This window comes from Uloborus diversus, chromosome 7 (assembly GCF_026930045.1).
Source record: "Uloborus diversus isolate 005 chromosome 7, Udiv.v.3.1, whole genome shotgun sequence".
NCBI classification, from domain to species: Eukaryota; Metazoa; Arthropoda; class Arachnida; order Araneae; family Uloboridae; genus Uloborus; species Uloborus diversus.
The window spans coordinates 128,859,694-128,884,415 of NC_072737.1; the positions used below are offsets into that span (position 1 = coordinate 128,859,694).

The window sequence follows — 24,722 nt, forward strand, 5'->3', positions numbered from 1 at the left end:
AGACGTTCCTTCAACATCATCTTCGATCTCCATGTACGAACCGATATCACCTGCTAATAATAATAATAATAATAATAATACTAATAATGCTACGGAATACGGATCAAGTCTAGAATTTCAACCCAAAACACCACTAATAGATTTGTCTATATTTTCGGAAGACTGGTTGAATGGTGATGACATCGATTTTAACAATCTTGATATTATTAATTTTTGAATGTACAAATTGAATGTTTTTATCTTTGTATTGTATGATATGTAAATAAATATGATTTGTTTTTTTTTTTTTAAAAAAATATATATGTGTTGTGTATCTTTTGTGTTTATCATTTTTTTGTTGGAAATGGAAACCTTGAAAAAAAAGATTATCTATAAAAAATAAAATTAGAAACATTGAGGTATAATCTTGGGAAGAAAATGAAAGTTAAATATATCTAAATGATGATTAATTGTAAAAAAATAATAGCTGTTTTATATTAACAAGATTATATGTTTTGCGAAAGTCAGTTATTATAATTGGTATTCTGTTGAACGCAGTCCTAATTGGAAAATAATAGCTGTTTTCGCGCAATGGGTTACAAGTTTCGCGCAAGTCAATTAATATAATTGGTAGCTGTTTTATATCAACAAGATTACATGTTTTTTGCGAGAGTCAATTATTATAATTGTTATTCTGTTGAACGCTGTCTTAATTGGAAAATAATAGCTGTTTTCGCTATGGGTTACATGTTTTACACACGTCAATTATTATAATTGATAGCTGTTATTAGGTTGTTCTCACTAAATCGTACGTGACCCGTTTCTGAAAATAGTTTTTGATTTATTTTTTATGTTTTATTTTTTGCCTTTTTTACAATCCAATATTGGCTCGAAATATAAGGAGAAAAAAAAATTATTTTTTATATAAATTGAATGATCAAATAATTGCAAATCCAATATTTAATCATCAAATTTATATATATATAAAATAATTTTTTTCCTTATATTTCGAGCCAATATTGGCTTTTCAACTGCTTCATCATCGATACCCAAAAAAATCGATACCGTATAGTGTAAATCGATGAAAATTTAATTTTAACCATCATCCACACGAATCTATTATCGATTTTTTCTCTGGGGTCCCGTCGCTCTAAAAATTTTTTGAGCGACTGTACATGAAAATAAAAAATCCAGCTTAATTTCAGAAATATATCATTAAACATTTAACTATCAGTACAGTTATTATGGATAGAAATATTGCAATTAAAAATTTCATGATTTTATTTTAAAAATTAATGCGGAAGAATTATTATAATTCTCTAAGTATACAGCATGCATCGTAATTAGACAAATGTCAAAGTTAGTGTTGAAAACTATGCCTATAATCAAATTAATATAAAAGCAAAAAATACACATATTTTAGCTATTTTTAGTAACATTTACACATTCATAACAAATTACTATGCAATAACATTACACTGCAGCTTGTAGCAAAATCGAACAAATTAGACTGAAGCTGAAAGGAAATTTTGCATTTTAAAGGTTTAGCAATGAAGTGTTTTGCTAAATAATATAAATACATCATTGTGCTTATTTTTGGAATGAATGTCAAATTTATGCAAAATATCTTCTTATTTGAAGATGGATTGCGAGAACAAAGTTTTTTTCTGTTAAAATAGTTCATTTACCCTCCCATGAAATTCGCAACTCCAGCGCTCGAATACGCAACCTTGCGGTGATTTACAAAACTGCCGAAAAAACTAAAACTTTGCCACATTGCGTTCCACGTATGTCTGTTGACTTAAACATAGGCAGTTTGTTCTGAGTATTTATTAACGCATTCGATGTGTCTTGGATTGCTTTCAGCAACAGAAAGTGTTCGAGCTCCTCAAAATAATGTTAGTTTTCATTATTTCCCTCTAAAAAGTGATTTGATTGAGAAATGGTGAAAACGCGTTAACACCAGAAAACTCTGGATTAGCAAACTTGGATAACGTTATACCAGGTAAAATTTTTTATTGTTTTTTGTGAATTTGTAAGAATATGGGTTTTTTTTAATCTTAAATTAATTTAGCAAACCATATTTTACAGTAGCATTTAGTTGGAATAGGCAGTATGCAAAATTTTTTCTTGAATATATCATCGTAGAACGAAATGAAAAATGTTTAACCGAGAAAGAATTTATTTTGTTGCTTTTATTCTCAGCTGAAAGGTTTCGCCAAATTTGTTTAGGGTTATAGTTTTATTATTGTGCGAGCTAAGTATCCTTGGCGAGATTCCGCCCATGTTAGTTAAACCATTTTTATTTTTTATCATGAGTGGAATAAAATGGTAGAAAGATTACTGAATTCGATAAGTAAAAAGAAATAATGGTAGATCAAATTGAAAAGAAAACTACCACCATATATTCGGGAGAATTTTGTTGATGATTTGTATATAGCATAACATAATTAAATCATAACTCAGAAATTAGAAACATACCAAACAGAAAAATTTAAAATGAACCGATTCGGCAATTTGAGAAAAATAACTCAGCTACAAATGCAAAACAATTAGCGCTAGTCAAGCAAGGCAAAGAAGTATCTTCTTTTGACAATAATTCGCAATGTCATATAATTAAATTTTCTAGCATTAATTGTTATTCTTGTCAGGCCACAATTATTATTTAGTTTTAATAAGAATTGATAAATATCGAATTCAACATCGTGGAAATGGCTGCTTAGAACTACGAACTGCGTATTTTGCATTAATTTCTAACGTAATGCTTCTTGAATTCTCATTTCTTTCTACGTGGATCAGAATATCAACAAGACTTTGAAAATTAATTTAAAAAGAATAAAGCAAAAAAATCATGCATACGAACAAAATTTACTAGACTTATTAGCATTTTCTTCGTTACCACATGCGTTTGTTTTAGTTTTTTCGTCCGCCAGTAGACAGTGACTGCAGTGCCCCCTATAGTTCGTTGGAGTTGCGAATAGAGCTACGCACGTTGTTTTCTCAATGTTTCTCATATAGGGACTCTAATTGCCCTGATGGTTTGCAGATTGTATTCAGGCTCAATGTCTGCAGAAAGGCGTTTCTTCTCTCCAGTTTTTCTTCAACTCAGTGAGAAGATCCATTTCAAGAAGAAGAAAGGAGAAACAACCAATCAGATGCCATGAGTGCAACTACCACCTGAAAAAGAATATATGTTTGTTTGTTTATGTGGGCAACCGGGATTTTAATTTTGCTCAATTTTATTGCTATTTATCTTATGCTGAAAAACAATAAGAAACAATGGCTATTGATGACTACTGTTGAAAATATGGGTCTATGAATTCTGCCTGATGTATAGCTAAACATTCATCCAATTTTGTTTGATAATGGATGACACATCTGCGGTAGAAGTTGCTGTGAAATCAGCTTCTTACAACATAATTTTACAGGTGCGTTTTATTTCTATGGTTAAATTGTTAAAGTAACATATGTATGTACACAAACACACATCTACATCTGTGTGTACATAAAAATTCAGACCTGTATATCGAGGTAACTATATGCTCCGCACTCCAAGTTGATGTAAGATAGTTTGTTGCAACTGTGGTTTAATGTAAATAACTATAGCAAGTTTTTCTTGCTTACATACCTTTGCGTTTGAGAATTTAATTATTATTTTTTTTCACGAGATAATGTTTTAAATTGTTTCATTTCTTCTCGAAAAACTTACATTCTCATATCAGGATTCATATGCTATACATACCTATACATATATGCATCTACTTTTGCTTCTTCTAAGATCTTTAATTTGCCTTTCTCCATTTTTTTAAAAATTAAGTAGCTCGCAATGTTTTAGGTTATATATACGAAATAGTTTAATGCATTCAGTTACATGTTATTTATTTTTTTGTATAGCTGCATCTGTTCATTGCACTTTGATGTTACACAAATAGCTAAACAATCCATATTAAGATTCAAAGAAAATGCCAATTTCTCAAGCACACAAAAATACCTAGTTTGCAGCATTGTATCTCTTAAATATAATTGCTAAAAATAGTTTGACTAAGGTATCAAATACAGGATCTTCGACTATCTTGTTCAAAGAAACGAAGCATCAAAATATGCTTTCCAACAGTGTTGATCTCAAGGCAGTGATAACACCTGGGGAGTTATTTTATGGTTCCCCTAACCCTGCCCCCAAATGCAAAAAAAGCTTTAATATTGTATGTAAACATGAAACGCATACAATTTTCAGTCTAAATTCTGATAATATGAACCTAATCTTGACCATTATGATGTGCTGTGGAAGAGAAAGGTGTTCCGGGATGTTTTTTCCCAACATTTTTTTAAATTTGTACTTTTAAGAATGCTTTTTAACTTCATATATTTCATGAACTTGCAATCCTACTTTGGGTGCCACCCCTTAGATGGATGACACTCGGGGCGAATGCCCTCCCCCCCCCCCTCTTAGCGCTATAAATGCTTAAGGTGTTGCTGCTTGAATTCTCTGCAAGTGGAATGGCTTTGTTTAGTTTGCAAATTCCTATAACTTAGGAATCCACTAAACATTTTTTTCACAAATGCAGATGCATTGTCATGCATTTCAGGGTACATGAATCATCCTTTCCTTTAAAGAAGTAAACATTGTCAAAGTCATGCTTTAACTTATCAGAGCTACATTTTAGGTAAAACTTGGGTATGAGCTAGTTTGTTACCATAAGGGGCAATATGTGTGCAAAATGCATGTTTGTCGATTCAGCATTTCTGTATCCCTCCATTGTATTAACCCCAATAACTTTCCAGGAATCATTGTACTTTCAACCCCCATCCAGAACTCTGCCACCTATTGCAAATATTTTTCTTATTCTGCAGATTGTACAGGCTCTTTGCATCCCATTGTTGTTTCTTACTCCAGATGGTATAGCTTAGCTACACTATCTCCATGAAACCATAATGTGCAGAAAAAATTTTTGTCTCTTAAAATCTCAAGAACTGTAAAATTTAAACACTTGAGTTTAAAACTGAAAGAGGTCTGACTGGCCCTGCACCAGCGACACTCCAGAACCTGTTAGAACGCAAGATATTTGATGTGTCCACACATAAAGCATGAGAGAACTGTCTGTCTTCTACGCGGTACAGTCTGACCACCAATGAGATGGAAGGGCATTTTTTAGGGATGCCAGCTTTTGTAGATGCATGTTAGCCTCTAAATTAATAAGATTCTAAAAGTCATATAGAAATTAACTGAGCACATGCATCCAATTTTTGCTTTTTCCCCTCATTAGATAGACTGATCTTAATTGGACGATTACTAATTTCAAACTATCCGTGGGCAGACTATCCTCAACTAGTAAGACTATCCAGGTATTTGGCCAAAATACCAAGGATGATCAGGTGGAGTTTGCAAAATTGCAAAAGTTAAACTACTGTTATTATTCAAGGTCTTTGCATCTTAATGCAGGCTAGTAGGAAATCCTCCTGTATAATGTGTGTTTATGTTTTTATTGTTTTTGAAAATGCATTGTAGCCATTTCTAGTTGAAATTTCAAAGGTCAATCAAATTTGTAGCTAACATTTTGATTGCTTAGTTAGAGGCTCATTTTTTAGCTTTTTTTTTTTTAAATATTTTAGAAGTTAACTTAAATGAAGCATACATAGACATAGGCAAAGGTGTTGCAAAAAACAAGACATCAAAAGTTCTACTTTAACTTTTTCAAAACAAATCGTTTGTATTTTAGATTTTTCTCATTTTCATTTTCTATATTTTCTTTTAAAATACAAGAGATTACACGATCTTGTATCAGGCTTTTTGAGATCTCTTGAGATTCAAAGAAGAATTAATTCTTTTAATTGAACTTGTGCTTATAATCTTCATAATTTGAATACAATTAAAATACAGTATAATAATTTATGTTTTATAATAATTCATGCTTTATAAAAGTAATAAAAATTGTTAATTCTCATTATCTCTTTGAAAATGTAGGTGTTAATGCGTGTTTTATCATCCGTTTCAAATGCTGTTATTCTTCGACTTATCTCCAAAGACGAATTAGGTGTTATCAATGTAAGGTAAGTTTCATATTTTGTACATCACAATGTAAAAAAAAGAAAATAATAATCACAAATTTTTGTGTGTTGTACTATTTTTTTGTCATGAAAGTGGAATGATTTATTCACCTTGCAACTCTAAGCAATGAATAAAATTTGGTTACAAAACCAATAATGATGTGCATGATATTAGAAGTTGTTAATTCCTTTGGTCTTGGTTCATTAGAACCAAAAATATGTTCCTGGGCACAAAGTTATGAAAACCTTTTTGAAATGGAATTTAATGGTCTCTGACAGCTTACACTAGAAATATAGTCTAAAAGTGAAAATGGTAATGAAAAAAAAGGGAATAAGGCAATTCCACGGTTACTCTTGTTACATTTATAATGGTATATTTTTAGTTTTACATTCATTTTTAAGATTCTTTACGTAAAATCATCAACTTTTTTGCAAAATAATAAGGAAAAGGGCCTGCTTTTCCTTTCTATACAAGAAAAACATGATTAAATATTTTCGATTTTTTGAATGATTCATCCGAAGTATGGTTACTCTTGTTACCTTAAAAGGACATGAAGTTTGTAATGTCGTACGAAAATATTTTTTTTATCTAAACTATATAACAAAATAATGAAATTTTATGCTTTTTCAAGAGAGGAAGGATTATTTATTAAATGACAGTAATTTCAAACATTTAAATTTTTATTTAAAATTTGCTAGTAGAAAAATTCTCGGTTATTATTGTTACAAATTATTGGTTACTCTTGTTACCCATACATTATAAAATGTGATTAGTAGTTTTAAAGCATATAAGTACAAATAATATGCTTTTACTGGCATATTTATTTAATTTCTTGGAAGCAAAAATGATTTCTTGAATTAACTACAGTGGGATAACTTAGTTTTTTTTTACAATTTTCTTCCTCTTGTAAAGAATTTGATCAGGGACTTTAGGCCATTTCCAGTTGTTCCCTGCTGGAATTATCACATTTACAGAGTATGAGTCTTGGACTTATCTGGTTATTTCACATGGGAAAAATTTGTTTTCATAATCAGCCAGTACCCATTCTCCGATCTTGTAATCATCATCTTCTTTTGCCTTTAGATCATAATGAGGAGTCACTATTCGGCCCTCAGGTTTTCCATTCACTACTAAAAAATAGTGTTTTTTTTATCCCCATTATCGGAAAACTATCAGCAAAAATTGATTTTAAGTCTAAAAGGTTATTCCTTTCAATAATTTGTTTGGGCTCCAGGTTTATTATGTCAATTTTTGTTGACAGAGTTGCTTTGATAAAATCTGAAGCATTGCGTATCATATAACGTCGATTTTTAGTGTTAAGGTTAACACCTTGTTTTGCAGCAGCTCCTATTCCACCTACTGGGCCCTTGCCATGTGATGTGGGGAAAAAGTTCCATGCAATAATAACGTTTATCTTTTTCTTGGATGTTTGTAAGAAAAAATGTTTTAAGAGGACATCACATACTGGTTTTTGAATTGAGATGCAGGCTCATCAGACCACACATATGGCTTGGACTTCAATATGGCTTGGAAGTTTTCCAAGATGAAGTCCACATAGGCAATCACAGTTTCTTTACTATGTGTCAAGTCATCTGACACTAGGACTAGTGGATGTATATTGCCATCATAATAAAGAGCTGATGTAAAAAGGCTAATTTGTGACTGGTCCCAGTGCGCAGCTTGGATTTTGTCCTGAAACATACACTTGTAGTTTTCGGAAAAATCAATTTTGTATGAGTGACATACCAAATATCTTGTTTAGCTTGCTGTCTTGTGGACTTAATGACTTGTAGAAACTTAATGTAGAATGCATATAGAACATATGAGGAGAATTACTATGATCTACCAGAACATGTGTTATAGTTTGCTAGAGAGATTCTGATCTTAACTAATACCGAGTATAGTTGTTAGCATACAGAATAAGAGTTAAAATGTTTTATTGAGACTTTCTAGCATCTAGCTGTCATTGTAGTTAATAAAAGTTAGAAAAAAGTAACAAATGTAATCAATTAATTTAAATGCTTGTGGTTACTCTTGTTACAAAAAAATAACGGTTACTCTTGTTACAAATTTAAATTTTAAATAAATATTAATATTTTGTACAAAATCATTTTTTTTATGGGCTATTAGTTGCATGCAAGTAAGCAGCATATCTATATCAGTAGTTTTGATTTTGGAGAAATATTTATTGTTCAGTATAAACTTTTATATATTTTGGTTACTCTTGTTACATTTCAAACAGAAAATTAAAATATATATATTAAAATATATATTTTTTAAATATACATTTTAAATAAATATTTTTTTAATGGTAACCAATAGAGAAATACCTAATTATACTGTAAAAAATAAAATCCTAACAAAACAAATAAAATTGTGTTATAAATTTTAATTTTGAAATTTGCTTTGAAATGTCTTCATTTTCGATACAAAGAAATGATATTTTGTTCACCATTTTATAAAAAATATAGCATCCGAATATTTAAAATATTTCCAGTTTATTTTTCTTTGGACTTTTTACTAAAAAACGATGTATAACACATCCATGTAGTACAAAGAAAAAAAATCACCTATCATGTCCTACTTTCCATATTCCATGGAATTGCCCGACATCATGCAACATAAATTTATATTTTAATTTAATTTTCATATAGAAAAAATTATAGCAAGTCCGATCAAGGAATGGACTCTAAGTCTCAATTCATTTTTGAAAATTCATATCATTGTTAAAAACTAGCTATTGGCACCTGACAGGGAAAATATTTTAATTGACATGTAATTAATTTAAAAAAAAATATGGGAACATTTTCTATGCTCGAGGGTCTCCCATAAATATGCACCTCTTCTTATAGTTTAACTGGTTGGATTGCTGGCAGCTCTATTTTTTGATTCAGACCAGGTGCGAAGGACTTAGTTAACATGGCATATTTAATGTACCCCAGTCAACTTTGTCGAACACAGAGAATCTTCAACTAGATGACATCGAGCTGGGAACCCTCAATTTCAACCATTTACCGAAGAGGCCATCATGGCCTCATAAAACTTTAACTTTTTTGTGTCAGTTCTTTGGGAGCATTGAAAGGAAAAAAAGTACAGCAATCCTGCTAAGGAACACCTCTAACCAGTAGGCAAACATAACATTTTCTAGTCAGATCCTTTTTGGAATGGTTTGCAAGGAATATACAATTGCCAATTCACTCATGAAACAGCTTTTAAAACCTTATTTATAATTTTTAAAAAATACATCAGCAAAATGAGCTATTCATTCTCTGAGGTGTGTTCATTCACTGGTCAGTTTACCCTATTATTGTATTGTAATGTAAGTAGGAAGTTATAGGGCCATTCCACTGAAAATGGTCATTTTGTCCCGCACGAGACGGTTCCTTTATTTCATAAAAAAGAAATAATTTTCAACGGTCATGACAAAATTTTTTGCTTCAAGGGTCACACATACGTTTGTGATTTCTTAAGCTACAAAATTGTGTTCAGTACTATTTTAAATTATTAGTTTTAGTGAAATGTATGAAACGTCACGTGAGGGGCACAATGACAGTTTTCCGTAGAATGGCCCTATACTGTTCAATTTAAGTGTATAATTATTTTTCACTATTGTATAACTACTTTATTTCTTTACAGACTTATGCTGTTGTACTCAACATGTCATTGTTTTAGTCGAGAAGCTTTTCGTCGTTCTTGTTTGTCAAAATTTGATGGAAAAAATCCCGAAAAACAATTTAATTTACTCTGGACCATGTTAGTATTCCAAAGTGTTTTACTATTTGGTTTGAAACTTGTTTTTTAGTGAAAGTAATTTATAACTCAAAATTTATTTTTATGTAAGCGTGTTTTGGTAACATTTTGTGCATGAATTAATAATTATATATGTATAATCAGGGCTGTAGTTAAAGACAGTATAAAATTTTAAATTTAGGTGCCATGATGACCCCCCAGGATACATTTTTAAGCATCAAAATGAACAATCTTTACTTGGAGCAAATCTAACCTAGCAGCATTGTGAAGGCTACCCAGATTCTAAACACAGTATTACGATGCTGCCAGGTTAGCTTTGCCCCATTCCTAGATGCCACTTTTGATGGCTCAAATATATACATATTAATTATAGCTTCCTTTTTATTTTGTTTTGTTTTTAACGAAAGTGGTTTTCTTATTGCCTGTAGCATAAATAAAATAAATCAAAAAAATATCTGGAAGAAAACGTTTTTTCAAAAACAAAAAAGATGGCATTTAAAAATTACTATTGCAAATTTGTTCTTTACTTGATGGTCTCGTTCACAAAAATAAGAGTTGGAAAGAAAAAGCTTTGAAGCAATTCAAAACTCCAGGTTTCAAATTTAGCGCCTATGTCAAATTAAAATTTTAGACTAACTATTATTGCTGTGTTTAATTTTTGATTAATTTTCACAATTATTTTTTTTATAAATTGACAACAATAATTGACAACAATTTTTTAAGTAATATATCTACTTTTAAGCATAGTCATTAATTTCATACTTGAATGGTAGGGACTTCATGCTTTTGTAATAACTAGGTTTCTTTAATTTGACAGTAATCAGTGGTGGCAATTCAGGGGGGGGGGAGGAGCAGGAATTGCCCCCGCAGTATTTTCATCATCAAACATTGTCTCAAAGTTAAGATTTCAATTTGAAAACATTCTGGGTGAGATTACCTGAACATTAACGTCACCAAATATTGTTTAAAATTTCAGTTTTAAGACTTCAATTTTGAAAATTTTCCGGGAGAAAATCCTCGAGTGCACTATCTTCTCCTTTAAATTCAAAGATGACCTACAATTGAGTTTTAAAGACTCCAGTTTGAGGAAAAAATATTCAGGAAGAAAATCAACTAGATAGCTGAAAACTGCGTTTCTAAGATTCCAATTTAGAAAAAAAAAATCCGCAGATCTTTTTCTGAAGTCCCCAAAGGAAGTTTAAGACTGAGTTCTTATGATTTCATCAGTTCAAAAAAAAAGAAAGAAAAGAAAAGTGGGAGAACCTCCAGACCCTTTCAATCTTCCTTAAGCCAATAAAAGAGAAGTCTGAAATAATGTTTTAAAAGACGTTTAAAAAATGTTTAAATTTAGCAAAATTTCTGGGGGAGGACCCCAAATCCCTTGCTCTAAGTTTGCTAAAGATGGCTTTAATTTCCGTCTTTAAGACATCAGTTTAAGATTTTTTTCCAGGAAGAGCCTTCCTTACCCTTACATTACCAACGACAGTCCAAACTTCTTTGTTTTTAATATTACTATGATTCATTATAATTTATTTTAAAAAAAATGGGGTCAGCCCTGGAAACTCCTCTTTATTCCCCAAGCATTGACAAAATTCTTCTAAAATGGCGTTTTTAAAACTACAATTCCAAAACATTTACACAAGAGAACATCAGAAGCACCCCCTCCCCACCCCCAGTCACTCAAGATAGTCTAAAATGATCTTTGACTTCCTAAAAAAATTGCCCTCTCATGTATAAGCCCCACTCGCCACCTCTGACAGTAATTAAACTGACAAATTTTCCAATTCATGTGTTGTTACTTACTGTAAATATGTTTGGTGCTCTTCATTTGCCCGTCTTTGGTGAGTTAGTTTTCCTCTTTGAACTAATACTTTATTTGGTAGAAAAAGATGTGAAAACCTTTTAAACCTTTTCTGTAAACCTTTTTGTGCATTTCATTAAGATTTACTAAGCAATGCAACTGAATTTTTTATTTCCTGTTAACTTAACCACTTGAATGTTCAAAGTGAAGATTAATTTACTTCCAAAATAACCCGCGGTAAAGGAGTGGATATTTTTTTTCTTCTTTTCAATCAGCAGTGAATTAAACTTAGTTATTTATCATTTGAAAAATGTTCAAGTTCTAATAAATTCAAGAATATTTTTTCTGTGTAAAAATAAATTATATAAATTGTCGAATATAGGATCTATGTATTTTGAAGTATCAAATATTCACATTGTAACATTCTTTGTGAATAACCCATAAGAGTTTTGGGTTTGTTGTTATTGTATTACTTTGTTGCATTTTGTGAAAATTTATTTGTTTTATTTTTGTTTTTTATTAGTATTCCCACAAGTTTGATTTGCTCCGCAATACTGAGATTTGTTTGGCTTTTTATGTTAGAAACACCAGAGTCTCATCTGGTCTCACATTATTCAACTGGTGTGAATGCAATTCTACTTACTGTGTTGATTGAAATCATGGCTGAACCTGTGTATATTTTTAGCCAGAGCTTCCATTTTGTTAAATTAAAGGTAAGTTCTTTGTTTTTAAATTAACTTTTCAATTGTAATTTTGTTTTAGATAATTATTCATTTTTTTAAAGTTCATGAACTCAAAAATTTAAGGGGCATTCAAATGAAACCAGGTCACTAGTGTAAAGTAACAGCAGCAATTTTATTAACTCAAAAATAGTTGCCACAACTCCCATTTGGCAACATTTGTAACATTGTGACACTAGGCAGTCAATTCCATTTCGAAAAAACTAGTAGGTTGCTATTGGATCCAGGACTGAACCCAGTCACTCACTTCGTCCATTGTGATATCTGTGATACTCGGTGTGTCATCTGCGAATAGCTTGTTTTAGAGGTCCAAAAACATGAAAGTCACACAGTGAAATGGTGCACAGTGGATGTTCCAGCTTCAGCGTTTCCCACTGAAACTACTACAATGTCATCTTCACCACATTGGCCATATGTGGATACCTTTGGACAACATGCCTGGCCATTTCAACTTAATGGCTCGTCTAAGGCTCTGTAAATTGGCTTGAAAATGCTGGGCATTGACGGTGGTTCCCCATTTCAGGAACTCAACAGGCAGTGAGCCCAGGGAGTGGGCCGCCTCCCCCTGAGTAGCCCCTTGTGGTCAAAAAAAGAACATGTTTTGTAGTGGACGATAATTTGTGTGACCACCTTCTCTTCGGCGTCAAACCTTCGGCGTTGTTGTGCAACATGAAACGTTGCGCATGCATCAGTATCTCTGGAACTGATGTGATATACCCCACCCTTGGCGACTTTTTCCTGTTGGCGCCAAGAAAGCCTCGCCAAGAAAACGATGTATGACGACATATGACATACATCGTTCTTAGCGATGCTTTTTTAGCGCCAACAGGAAAAAATCAGATAAAAAAAACATGATCAAAGCACTTCAGAACACAAAATATATAAAAACAACATAAAAGCACAACAAAAAACATTACGAATATATGCTTCAAAAATGTACAGGGCCGGGGTTTTTTGTAAACATATTAAAATACAATGAAATAAATTATTGTATTAATTACAAGTCAAAATTAATGCATTAATTGTTTTTTCATCATTTCTCCGGGATACGAGCCCTCGGTATCATAGTACTTTCGTAATGAGACCTCGGCTCGCCGGCCCTGCCTCGGTCTCATTACGAAAGTACTATGAGACCTCTGGCTCGCCAGGACCTCGCTCCGCTCGGTCCGTTATCCCTCCGACTGTTAATATACATTACAGTCGAAGTATGGTCACAATTATGTATATTTATGTATATTATGCATATTCATGTATATGTACACCCAAGGGTGGCTCCTTCCGTTCAGTGTACAATAATGACACAGTTTTAAGTGTGAAATATGCACCATTATTGTGCAGATTTATTAATAAAATTACGCATTTTTAAGAGTACAACCGAAAGAACTTTCAATTGTTAACATAAAATTCAGTACCTAAAGGAGGCACGTTAATGTCTAAATAATTCGTGGCATCGATAAGAATTAACTTTTAGAACAAAATAACCGAACTATTTTTGTAAAATTAATTAACATACAGTAAAAATAAAGTTAAATGCTACAAGAACCCCTCAAGGATTTGTAAAAAACAAAGAATTTCCGAAGTGAGAATTTTTATGTGAATTTTAAAATAAAGAACTTACCTTTTTATGGTATAAATCCTCACACTCAGTCCAAAACAAAACATCATCTGACAATGGCGCGTTACAGATACACACCACGTTGGAGTTAACTTTTAATTAACCTTCAAGTTTGAAGAAACTGGCATTTTCTAATGTTTTTACTTCAAAACACAACTACTCAATCTAAACTAACACAAAATAAGCATTCCTGTAAGGTATATTGCACAAAACAACACGTATCTCTCCTGCGTAAAACCAAGTAAAGAACCCAAGTAAACAAGTTCGAACAAGTTTGCCTTCACGTTGCCAACCACAGGTTAGTTTCACCAGGGATGCCATGCTTAAAAATTTATCGCCTCATTAACGAGAAAAATATTTCAATTTTGTGCAAAAAATCGGATGTCGCCAAATGGGGGGGGGGGGGGGTATATCACATCTGGGTACCGTATCTCTACCAATAGATGGTGTCTTCATACATGCTGTTATGTGGCATCGTCTAACATCTAATGTGAAGTTAGACGCACTGACCTGGTTTCATTTGAATGAACCTTGTAAATGTCAATTATTTTTTTAACAATGACTACTTGAAGCAAACAATGGAGCTTGACAGGTTATGTTGCTTTCCAAAGCATAAATGGCTTATTGGTAGAATTATTTGGTAAAGTACAAAATATACTGAAGTAACTAAGTTGAATTGTACTTAATGTACTACAAATTATTCAAAAATCCACTATTCTATAAATATAAATATACAATTGACTCTCTGTTTAACGACTTTCAAGGGATCACAAAAAATCGTCCTTAAATAGAATGCTTTTAAAACTACAGTAGAGCATCCCCAACCATAAAAAGCCATCTTTAAATAGAGAAAATCATTAAATAGAGCGTCGTTGAACAGAGAGCCAACTGTACTTACTGTTAGAAATCCTTCAAGAAAGTAAAATATGTTTCTACATAAATTTACATGCTTTTTACTTGGGTCTCATTTATTTTTCCTTTAATCTCCATTATGTAGCTAACAGGCTTTAATTCAAATTTTATAAATTAAACTGATAGTACATACTACAAGGGAATATTACCTAAATTTAAATACACAACATTATTGCTAATGTAAAAGGAAAAAATGTAAAGAAAATGAAATTCATTGACAGTGATTGGGTACTGTTTCCAAGGTCTACTGAATTATATTGCATGGTAGTCCGAAGTAGTTTTCAGTGGTCTTGGACTAGCATCCACCAATGATTTCAAGCACTGCTACAGGGTTACCACCATCTGCTCTCTAATGCTCACTCACCTCCAGGAATTGCAGGCAATTTCGTTTGGATCCTTTTGCAATCGGAGGTGATTGCTTTCACTCACTGGAACTAAGTCAATTGAATCTGCAGTTGGGGTAAACCTAACCTGGCAGCATCACAATGCTATGATTAGGATCTGTGTATCCTTTATAATGCTGCCAGGTTTGCCTCAACTGGACAGTTTAAGAGTATTTAACTTAAAACTGTGTGATGTTGGAATAATGCTTGAATCTTGGCATCTAGAAGTTGGGAAATAAACACAAACATTTTGGAAGTTATAAATGAAACTAAATAAGAAACTAAATGAAGAAGTTAGTCTGCATATGTGAGCTATGTAATTCACCTGTTTCAATGTATTTGCTGAAAGCATATTGTCGCCTTAGAGCAACACTAAGACATTAAATCCCAGAAGTAACACTAAGATATCCTAATGTTGTTCTGAGGCAACAATATTCAAAGCTGGGTGGCCGCTTTCCAGATGCTATGATTCTACCTTTGGTACCCTCTTCTTCTTGTTGATGTAGGAAATGTCCCAAAAAGTAAATAAGAGTTTCTTTGTCAATAAAAAATAAATCTTATTCTGAAAGTGTTTAATTTTATACATATTCAAATGTGAAAGTTTTCAATAATCTTTATGCTTATGATATCATTAAATATTTTTCTACATTGCTGTTTTCCTGTTTGTACATATTTTCACTCTTGATTTTATTTAGATATTTATTGAAGGTATTTCTCTTACTGTGAAGAGCCTTGGTATGGTTTTGCTATTGCATATTTGGCCTTATCATGCCATTCATTCTTTTTGCATTAGCCAGGTAAAGTATATCCAATACCCTTATCACTTGAATTTTAACAACACACTTATGTAATTTATTTTTTGGATATTCTGGTTTGTAAAAAATCTAAAAATGCAGATTTTTATTGTATTTGTTATAGATGTAATATTACGCTAATAATAAATCTGATAATGCAAAAAGCCAAAAAAGGGATTTTAAATAGAGTATTTTTCCCGTATGTTCTTTTGGTTGAGATGTTGAAATTAAAAAAAAAAAAAACACACATAAAAATTCTTCATGAAAATGCCAAATGAAAGTCAGTGTAGTTTAACCAAACTCATGTTGGTTGTTTGGTACATCTAACAGATATAAATTAACAGTACTTATGAATAATTCTGAAATTCTCGGTTGTTATTTTTGTTTTGCTGTGGAAAGTAAATTTGAGATATTAAAAAGGTAAAGTAATATATGATCACTATTGGTTAACCCCTGAGAAAGCCAAGCAAAAAAAAAGCATCCCACCTGCTTATCATAAGTAGCAATTTTCTTCATTTGTTTTTCTCTCTCTTTTTTTTTTTTTAATCTCTTTTTTTTTTTCTGAATTTCGGTTTTATACTCTAATTATGTCTAAGTATTTTGAAGAATTATCTTGGAAAGTTTGTTTATTTTACTAGGAAAACCCGAGTTGATTTTAATTTCTTGAATTATAAGTTTGAAGGTTTATAATAATCAACAAATAATTTTAAGCATATATTTTAATTTTGCTTTTTAGAATACTTTTGAAAAACAAACAAAATATGAATTAAAAATGTTTACTCTTCCTTCATACTAGAATGAGTAGAAATAACTATTTTGTTTATTTTAATTTTGTTAAAAGTACTGTTACCCCTAGTTATATAGCGCTTTCGGGGGGACAAAGAGAAAGCCCGATTTAACCGAGGTCATAAAAAACAGGTATCCATCCAGCATACAAGTAAATTAGCATTTGTCCTTTTTGATATGCTTTTCAAAATTCATGATATAACTCTCATACACCTTAAAATTTAAATAAAATTGAAATTTCAGTTGTAAAATTAACAAGAAAAAAAAATATGAATCCTTTCTAATTAGCTCAAAGCTATGGGGTAACCCAGAGATTCACTTAAATAAAAGTTGTAAAATCCAAAGCTATTTAACTTTCAGTTATTTAAAATCCGGGCTTCGAAAGTGACATGACATCTAGAGTGATGAGTTGTCCAACTGTTAGAAGGACAAACTTCGATTGTATTTATATTTATTGAAACGGGTGTTAAACAAGATTAATTAACATTAAGATTTCATTACAAATTTTAACTGTCCATTTGCTTTTCTGATCTTTTATAAGTATATTCTGTTGTGATTAGTATTAATATAATCAGTAGTTATTCTTAACCATTAATTTTGCTTTTTATTGCCTAGCTATTATCAGATATCTTTTATCTCTTAGATTCTTGGAGCAATTGTATACTCATTTTCATACTATATTTATTTTTGGAATTACTTTAAAATGTTGAAAGATAGTACCAATCTAGTACCCATCAACTCTGTCTGGAATATGTTTCCTAAATTTTCCAGGAATGTAAGTTATAAGTATTTGTTATAGACTCTTTTTTTATGTCTACTGACATTAGTTTTTTTTTTTTTTTAAGTTGTGTTTCAATAATAATATTCATGATGATTTTTTCTAGTTATTCTGTGTGATTGGTTTAGAACAATCCAACAAGTATTTAAGGATGAGTAGCATAATGAATATATTTTGTGAATTAAAACTATTAGAATCTCATTTGTATTTGCAAACACACTTTTTGAGTTACTTAAGCCCTTGAGGACCAGCGCACGGAAAACAAAGCGCAGCCGCCGGAACAATCATTCTGAAGTGGGACACCGCCATCGGCCCGAGCATTTACAGCAGTTAAGCCTAACTTTACAAAAATATTCATTTAAAATCAGCATCTCAAAATAATGACTTCAAATTTTTACATTGATTAAACAATGTACTACTGATTACTAGGCATTAATATAAAGAATATGACATTATTAGAAGGGAGTGAAATAAGTAGGATACTAAAATTTGAACTGTGCGCACACAAAACTAAATGATGTGCACAAAAAAAGTTACAGACGTCGTGAGTGTGGCAATAATAATCTGTATTTAATGTAATTTTAATTAAAAGAACTTAGGTTGAAGAATTTAAACTAGTTAAATTCCCACATGACAAGTCTCAAAATTGCTTCATAATGCACTCAAAAACATTCACTTTTACTCACTTTGCTAACCATTTTTATTGCAGTTTTCCAGTCTCCAAATGAAAATTTATAAATAACAAAGAACAAAATCAGACAGAATTGAAAAAAAAAATCATGAACTTCAATGCCCCTTTAAATCATTCGTGTACTTTCATTGAGCGGGTGAATGCTAATAGTCTGGAACTCGTACGCAAAAATATTTTAACCTTCCTCCCTCATAATTTATTCATCTACATGTATTTCTCTTTCATTTACTCATAACAAAAGAAGAAGCAAGGATATAAACAAGAGCAATCAATACCTTACAAATCATATGCGCAGAGCAGTGATTCACTGTCTGTTTACATTAATAAATCTATCCTATTGAGAGGCCCAAAGAAGAAACTGACGCCTGTACATGAAGGTCAAATACCATGAGACTCGAATTTGATGAAAGTTATAACCATTTAGCACCATCTATTATCGTTTAAATATTCAATTCAATAGCCGCTTGGCTGATAAGAGAGGAATTGTTGCATCTCACCCGAGAGACGCTGGCTGCAAATTGTTTAAAGTTCAATCATTATCAAATAACTAGCTCGTCAAGGTATGATTGGTGAAAATTGCTTTTGCATTTAAAGGAAGCAATTGCCTGTTTGTTGATAGTTTGATTGTTGAAATTTCAACCCTAACTCCAGTGGATTAACCCTAAACTCCAGTAGATGACGTTCATTGTTGACCACTTTTTCGTTTCTCCATTCTCTTAAAATGGCCAGCAGCGTAACTACGTACCGCAAGACCCTGCAATGCGGGTGGGCCCTGGAGTTGAAAAGGGCCCAAAAATTTTTGAGCTTTGTTTTCATTCTATTTTATTAAATTTTTCCCTGAATCAAATTTGATTTTAAAAGCTTAAACCTAAGAGCATTTAAAAAAAAAAGTCATAGAATTCATTAATTTTACGAAACTTTGGAACACAGTGGGGCCCTGCTAGAACTCCAGAACCTATTTACTAGGGCCCCCAATTAAGATATCGGAGGCCCTTAGTTCAAGGCCAGCCAAATATTACAATTTTTTCCATTTTGGGCTCCCAAATATCAGGGGATCTAGGTCATGGCCTATTCAGTAAGCAGGCCTTGAGTAGAGAGAAGGTGGCACACGATCCAACTTTCATATGCGAAAATCAAACCTTGGCTCGTTTGAAAAAGTACCATATTGCCCTCCCTGTATAGGCTATCACCTGCCACGGAAAGCAGAGAAAAGTCAAAATCTGACCGTACCAGAGCTCGGAAAGCAAGAAAAGTTTTTTGGGTAGGATCTAGATGGGGGGGGGGGGCAGAATCGGAAGGGGATCTGACAATTTTTGAGCTTTGTTTTCATTCAATTTTATTAAGTTTTGATCCATTGGCCTAGAGGCCCCGAGTAAGATATAAGAGGTTGTTGACCAAACACTTTTTCATTATCATTTTTGGGTAATCAAACATTACAAGTTTTGTCATTTGCTAAAACAGTTTTCACCATTTGGGGGCCTCCCCAAATTTCCACGGCTCTAGGCCATGGCTTAGTTGACCTATTCAGTAAATAGGCCCTTCAGTAAAGAGGTAGAGGAGGGGGGAATAGCCCCCAACTCCTGACTTCCCAATTTAAAGAAAACTAAAGGATATGGACTTAGCCAAGTAAGTGTGAAGGAAATGATCCTAAAACTAAATAAGTTCCTTTTACTTCACCAAAGATAGCCTATTGTGTTTTTAAACTTCGATTTCGGAAACATTCTGGAAGAGATTCCAGAAAAATTCCAAAAAACTTTCTCCCTAATATGTCCAAAAATTGTTAAAGTTTTTTTTTTTTTGGAAATTTGATTTTGAAAAATTCAGGGACAAAGTTACAAACCCTTCCCGAAAAAATGTGATTTTTAAACTTTGATTTTCAAAAAAAAGCTGGGATAGTCCCCGAACCCCATTCCTTCTCATCAAGTGATCAAATGCGGGTGGCCTACAATTGCGTTTCAGGAGTATAATTTTGAAAAATTTCCGAGGGAGAGCCTCCAAACCCTCATTTCTTTTTAAATTAAAAAAAGATCACCTGAAATTGTGTTTTGGGGGGCCAGAAGTCTCATCTTTAAGCAACTTCCCCTTAACATAACATCCTAAAAATGCATTTGTGGACCACTTTGAATCAAGTTAAGGGAAGGGATGAGGGGGGTTTGGTACTTTTCCCCGGAATTTTTCCAAATCGAAGTTGTAAAAAGACTATTTAATGATGGCTTGCAATCGCATTTTTCGAAACGTTTACAAAGAAGGTCCCCAAAACTTGACCTTTTTTAATATCATCTAAATTTGTCTAAAATTTGCATTTTTGGAACTTCTATTTCTGAAATTCTGGGGTTCTTTGTTGTAACGTCATCAAAGGTGACCTACAACTGCGTTTTTAGGAGTTCCATTCCAAAAAAATTCCGGGGGAAATCCCTCGACTCCCCCCCCCCCCCTCCGCCCAGTTCATTAATATTAACAAAGATTAGTAAAATCAGAACAAACAACGTAAGTAGAAGCACAAATTTGTGCTTCTACTTACGTTGTTTGTTCTGACTTTACTATTCAGCACAAAGGTATTTATTTATCTTATTATTAACAAAGATTGCCTAGAAATACGTTTTTGGAACTTTAAATGTCGGGAGGGTTTTGGAAATCTCTGATTGCTTCCCCCAAAGGTGACTCACAATCATGTGTGTAAAAATTTTCTAAAAATTTACGTGTAAGGCCTCCTAACCTTCCATTCTCCTAACATCACTGACTTACTTTTAAAATCACTGTTTTGGAAATTAGAAAAACTCGGGAGGGGGGGGGGGGAGAGCTCTGAACCTCATCCTTTTACCTAATGTCATCAAAGATGGCCTATTGCATTTTTTGAAGTCCAAATTCGAAAAATTTCTGGGGATGACCCCCGAACTCCGTTGCTTTTTTAACATCATCCAAGGTCTAAAATTATGTTTTTTAAACTTCCATCACCAAAATATTTGAGAAAGAGAGCTACTGACCCCTTTCCATTATGTTTACAAAAAATGACTTGGCAATCGCGTTTTTAAAAATTTACGACAAAGGGTTATAAATTAGAAGAATTTTAGAAATTCCCTGCGAACCCCTATTTCTGTACAAATATTATATTTACAATTAAATTCATATTGCTAATTCTTTTTCTCCCCATTGTGAAGAATTATCCGGATTCCTGTATCTAATGATTTCTTTCTAAACTAAAAGCTCAATCCCTTCCCGCCTCTCTATATTTATATACAGTTATACTATATAGATATGTGTGTGTGTTTGAAAAAAAATTGTGGGACCAACGAAATTGCAAAATTTTACTACAAATATAATTATGTTAATACGACTTTTAGTAGGGGGTCCAAAATCAGATTTGCCAGGGGGCCGAAAATTTGAAGTTAGGCTACTGAATGGCAGTCTTACCAATAAAACAGTTAAGTTACCAGATCCAGTTCAGCTTTGTCAAAATAAAAAATTTCCCTGCATGTCAAGTTTTGCCAAAAAATATTATCAAATTATAATGCTGTGGTGCAAGTTTCATCATTGATGACGTCAGCGTTACTCCATCAGAAAATTCGCTATTATATATAGGCATCCCTTGTATAACACAGTACTTGTAGATACAACAGGGTTTCGATATTACGCTGAATCAAATTATAATTATTTTCAGACGATTTTTATATTACATGGTACCAAATTTGCGATTATTATAACATGGTTTCGATATTATACGGTACAGAACTTGAATTTAATACTTCATGGTTTTGATATAATACGAAAGTTATGTTTAAAAAAGATGGAATTTCATTTTTGGTTAATACATTCTGTTAATGTTTGATAATCTTAATATATACAAATCAACGTAATCAACCAAGCAATATGTGTCATTTTATGTAAAAAGCTGATTGTTATCTTAATATATAAAAATCTTCTGTGCGTACGTTTGTCCCATAAGGCTTTTAAACGGCTGGACCGATTTTTATCAAATTTTATGTGTGTAATTAAGTTGTGGTAAGCATGGTTTCGAAGTGCGATGGAGCGAATCGGGAACGTTTTTGTTAATTAATTTAAACATTGGATGGTTATATCTCTGAAATGATTAATATTTATTTTAACCCATTGTTGAGCAAGAATTGAAATAAATATTTAACACGTTGCCAAAGGATAATAAAAAAGCCAGCTCTGCTTTTTGTAATGAAATTTCCTACTGTGATATGTCAGTTGAGAATAGATAAAACGTAGAGAGAGAGAGAGAGCAAAGCCTTCATTTCTCTCTTGAACGCAACAATTTTAGGCCCCGTGATATATTTTAAAGTAAAGTATTGGAAGGTTCATGCAAAACATGTGTTTTGTCATCGTAGTTGAACCATGTGACCGAATCGGTGCTTTAGGTTTTCTTAACCAAATGATCAGAAAGTACCGAGCCTAGCAACATTTGTTCCTCGGCTCAAATCCATCTGAGTTTTGGCACCAATGTCAAGAAGACTTTAAGGATTATCTAACTAATCAGTACACTATTAAAGGAAAAGATGATGGAATTTAAAAATGAAACCAATTTTATTTTCGTCCAGATAAATTACAACAGGGTAGTTCTGTACGCAAAAGATCAGTGCAGTGGAAGATCTTTATCTTTGGTGGAAAGAACAAATTAGGCAACATATGAAGTTTAAAAAGTTTTCGTTCAAAAGATAGGACGGCTAATCGATCGGAGTTGACTTCGCTCTCTGATCGGCTGGATTACAGTAACTTTGGCTATAAACAATAGAGTTGCGTGAGCATTTGTTTACATTTTAAATCTACTGTTAGTGTAATTTATTGTATTTTTTGTCTCTCAGCTCTGTTATTTAATCTGATTTTGGAATATGTAGTGCGTCAGTTAGATTTAAATGGAACGATATATTATAAAACAGGACAGATTTATGCCTTTGCAGACGACTCGGTGATATTATGTAGAAGAAAATCAACATTGATGTCTATCACTAAACGATTAATCAACGCTGCTGCAGATGTAGGGTTTGAAATTAATGCGGGAAAAACAAAATTCATGGAAAGAGGCAACCAGCAAACCATCAGTTAGAGAAACTTTCTGTTGATCATTATGACTTTGAAAGGATGTTTACTTATTTTTTTTTTTTTTTTTCAACAAAACGGTTCAAACACTTGATAGTTTATTGAATTGTTTTAACTTTTCAATTTACAAAGTTTGAACAGAACAACGTCTGTTGGGTTCTCTAGTAACTAATAAGTTTTTACGAAACTTGGTTTCAATATAGCAGGTGATTTGAACTGTTCCTCATAGATCCTTGGCTCAAACCAAGGTTCAAACATATGCTTTGCCTTCATTTTTATTTCAAAATTAGTAGCGCTAAGCCCCCCCCCCCCCCAGTAGTACACAGTCCCCAGCTAAAAGCATTTATGCAGGTATCTCTGGCCTCTAAAAAATTGCATCTATTGTCATGATATTTCTGAGGTTGACATTTTTGAGACAGCTATGTCCTTAGTTGAGACGTTCAGTATGAAGGGCTCCATGGTCTTCAGATCTTACAACTTGTGACTTCTCATTCTTGTGCTGTTTAAAATCACATGTTCATAAAGTTAGCCCTACATGTTTGACCTTGTCGAAAGCAGCTATACATCACCAACACCATGTTTTAGCCATGACTCTGAAATATTTTTTAATGTTGTGCAGGGTGTTTTCCATCATCTAGTGGCTGTAACTTTCAATGATGGGAAACTCATTCAACAGTGGTGATATTGAATATTGAAACACTTTTATTGGTAAAAATGAACTGTATTGAAAATTATTCTACTAATTCATTTACAGTGCCACCTTTTGGTCAAAAATGTAATTTACATAAAATAAAATATTTTCACTGTAGAAAAAAAAGCCCTGTTTCTGAGCATTTCGGTGCAAACCACATTGTTTTATTGTTAATAGTTCAATAATTAAAAGGTTTTTAAGGCTTTTGGATTACCCTGTATTATTCTTTTCAAAGCATTGTTAATTTTTCATGCAATTGATTATTTTAAAAACTATATTATATTATAAATTATTGAAAAGAAACAGCATTTATTAAATTTGTACTTAATTATCCTTTTATAACTTATCTTTTTCTTACTAAGTTTTTTCCAGTTTGTAGAGTTAAAGGATTTGTTTTTAACATGGAGCTTTTTTAAACATACACTACTGAAGCAGCTACTTACAGAAGGTATGAATATGTTCAATGTTTAAATGTTATGCATTATTTCACACCACTTTAAAGCTTCTGTTTACGGTCGAACCTCATTGTTGCAACAACAGAATTTCACGACACTACGGATGTCACGTCCCTTTTCCAAAGTCCTGAATTAATCCTATACAATCTTAATGTTAAGTGGCTTCGAGTTTTATGAGAGTAATGGTAAAACTCTGGTTATGACAACACTTTGGGTTGCTTGCACAAAATCGAATTTTTCTAT

General features: G+C 32.3%; 1 protein-coding gene across 1 annotated transcript in view; it reads left to right on the forward strand.

The window, feature by feature from the left end:
• The first annotated feature begins 3,140 nt into the window (after positions 1–3,140).
• The window catches only part of LOC129225865 (protein RFT1 homolog), a 58,111-nt gene continuing 36,529 nt past the window's right edge, over positions 3,141–24,722 (forward strand). The window contains exons 1-7 of the mRNA XM_054860387.1: positions 3,141–3,407; positions 5,942–6,027; positions 9,662–9,778; positions 12,100–12,289; positions 15,922–16,023; positions 17,450–17,581; positions 24,397–24,472. Of these exons, the coding sequence (XP_054716362.1) occupies positions 3,345–3,407; positions 5,942–6,027; positions 9,662–9,778; positions 12,100–12,289; positions 15,922–16,023; positions 17,450–17,581; positions 24,397–24,472 (766 nt within the window). The 5' untranslated portion in view covers positions 3,141–3,344. The remainder of the gene's footprint in view (positions 3,408–5,941; positions 6,028–9,661; positions 9,779–12,099; positions 12,290–15,921; positions 16,024–17,449; positions 17,582–24,396; positions 24,473–24,722) is intronic.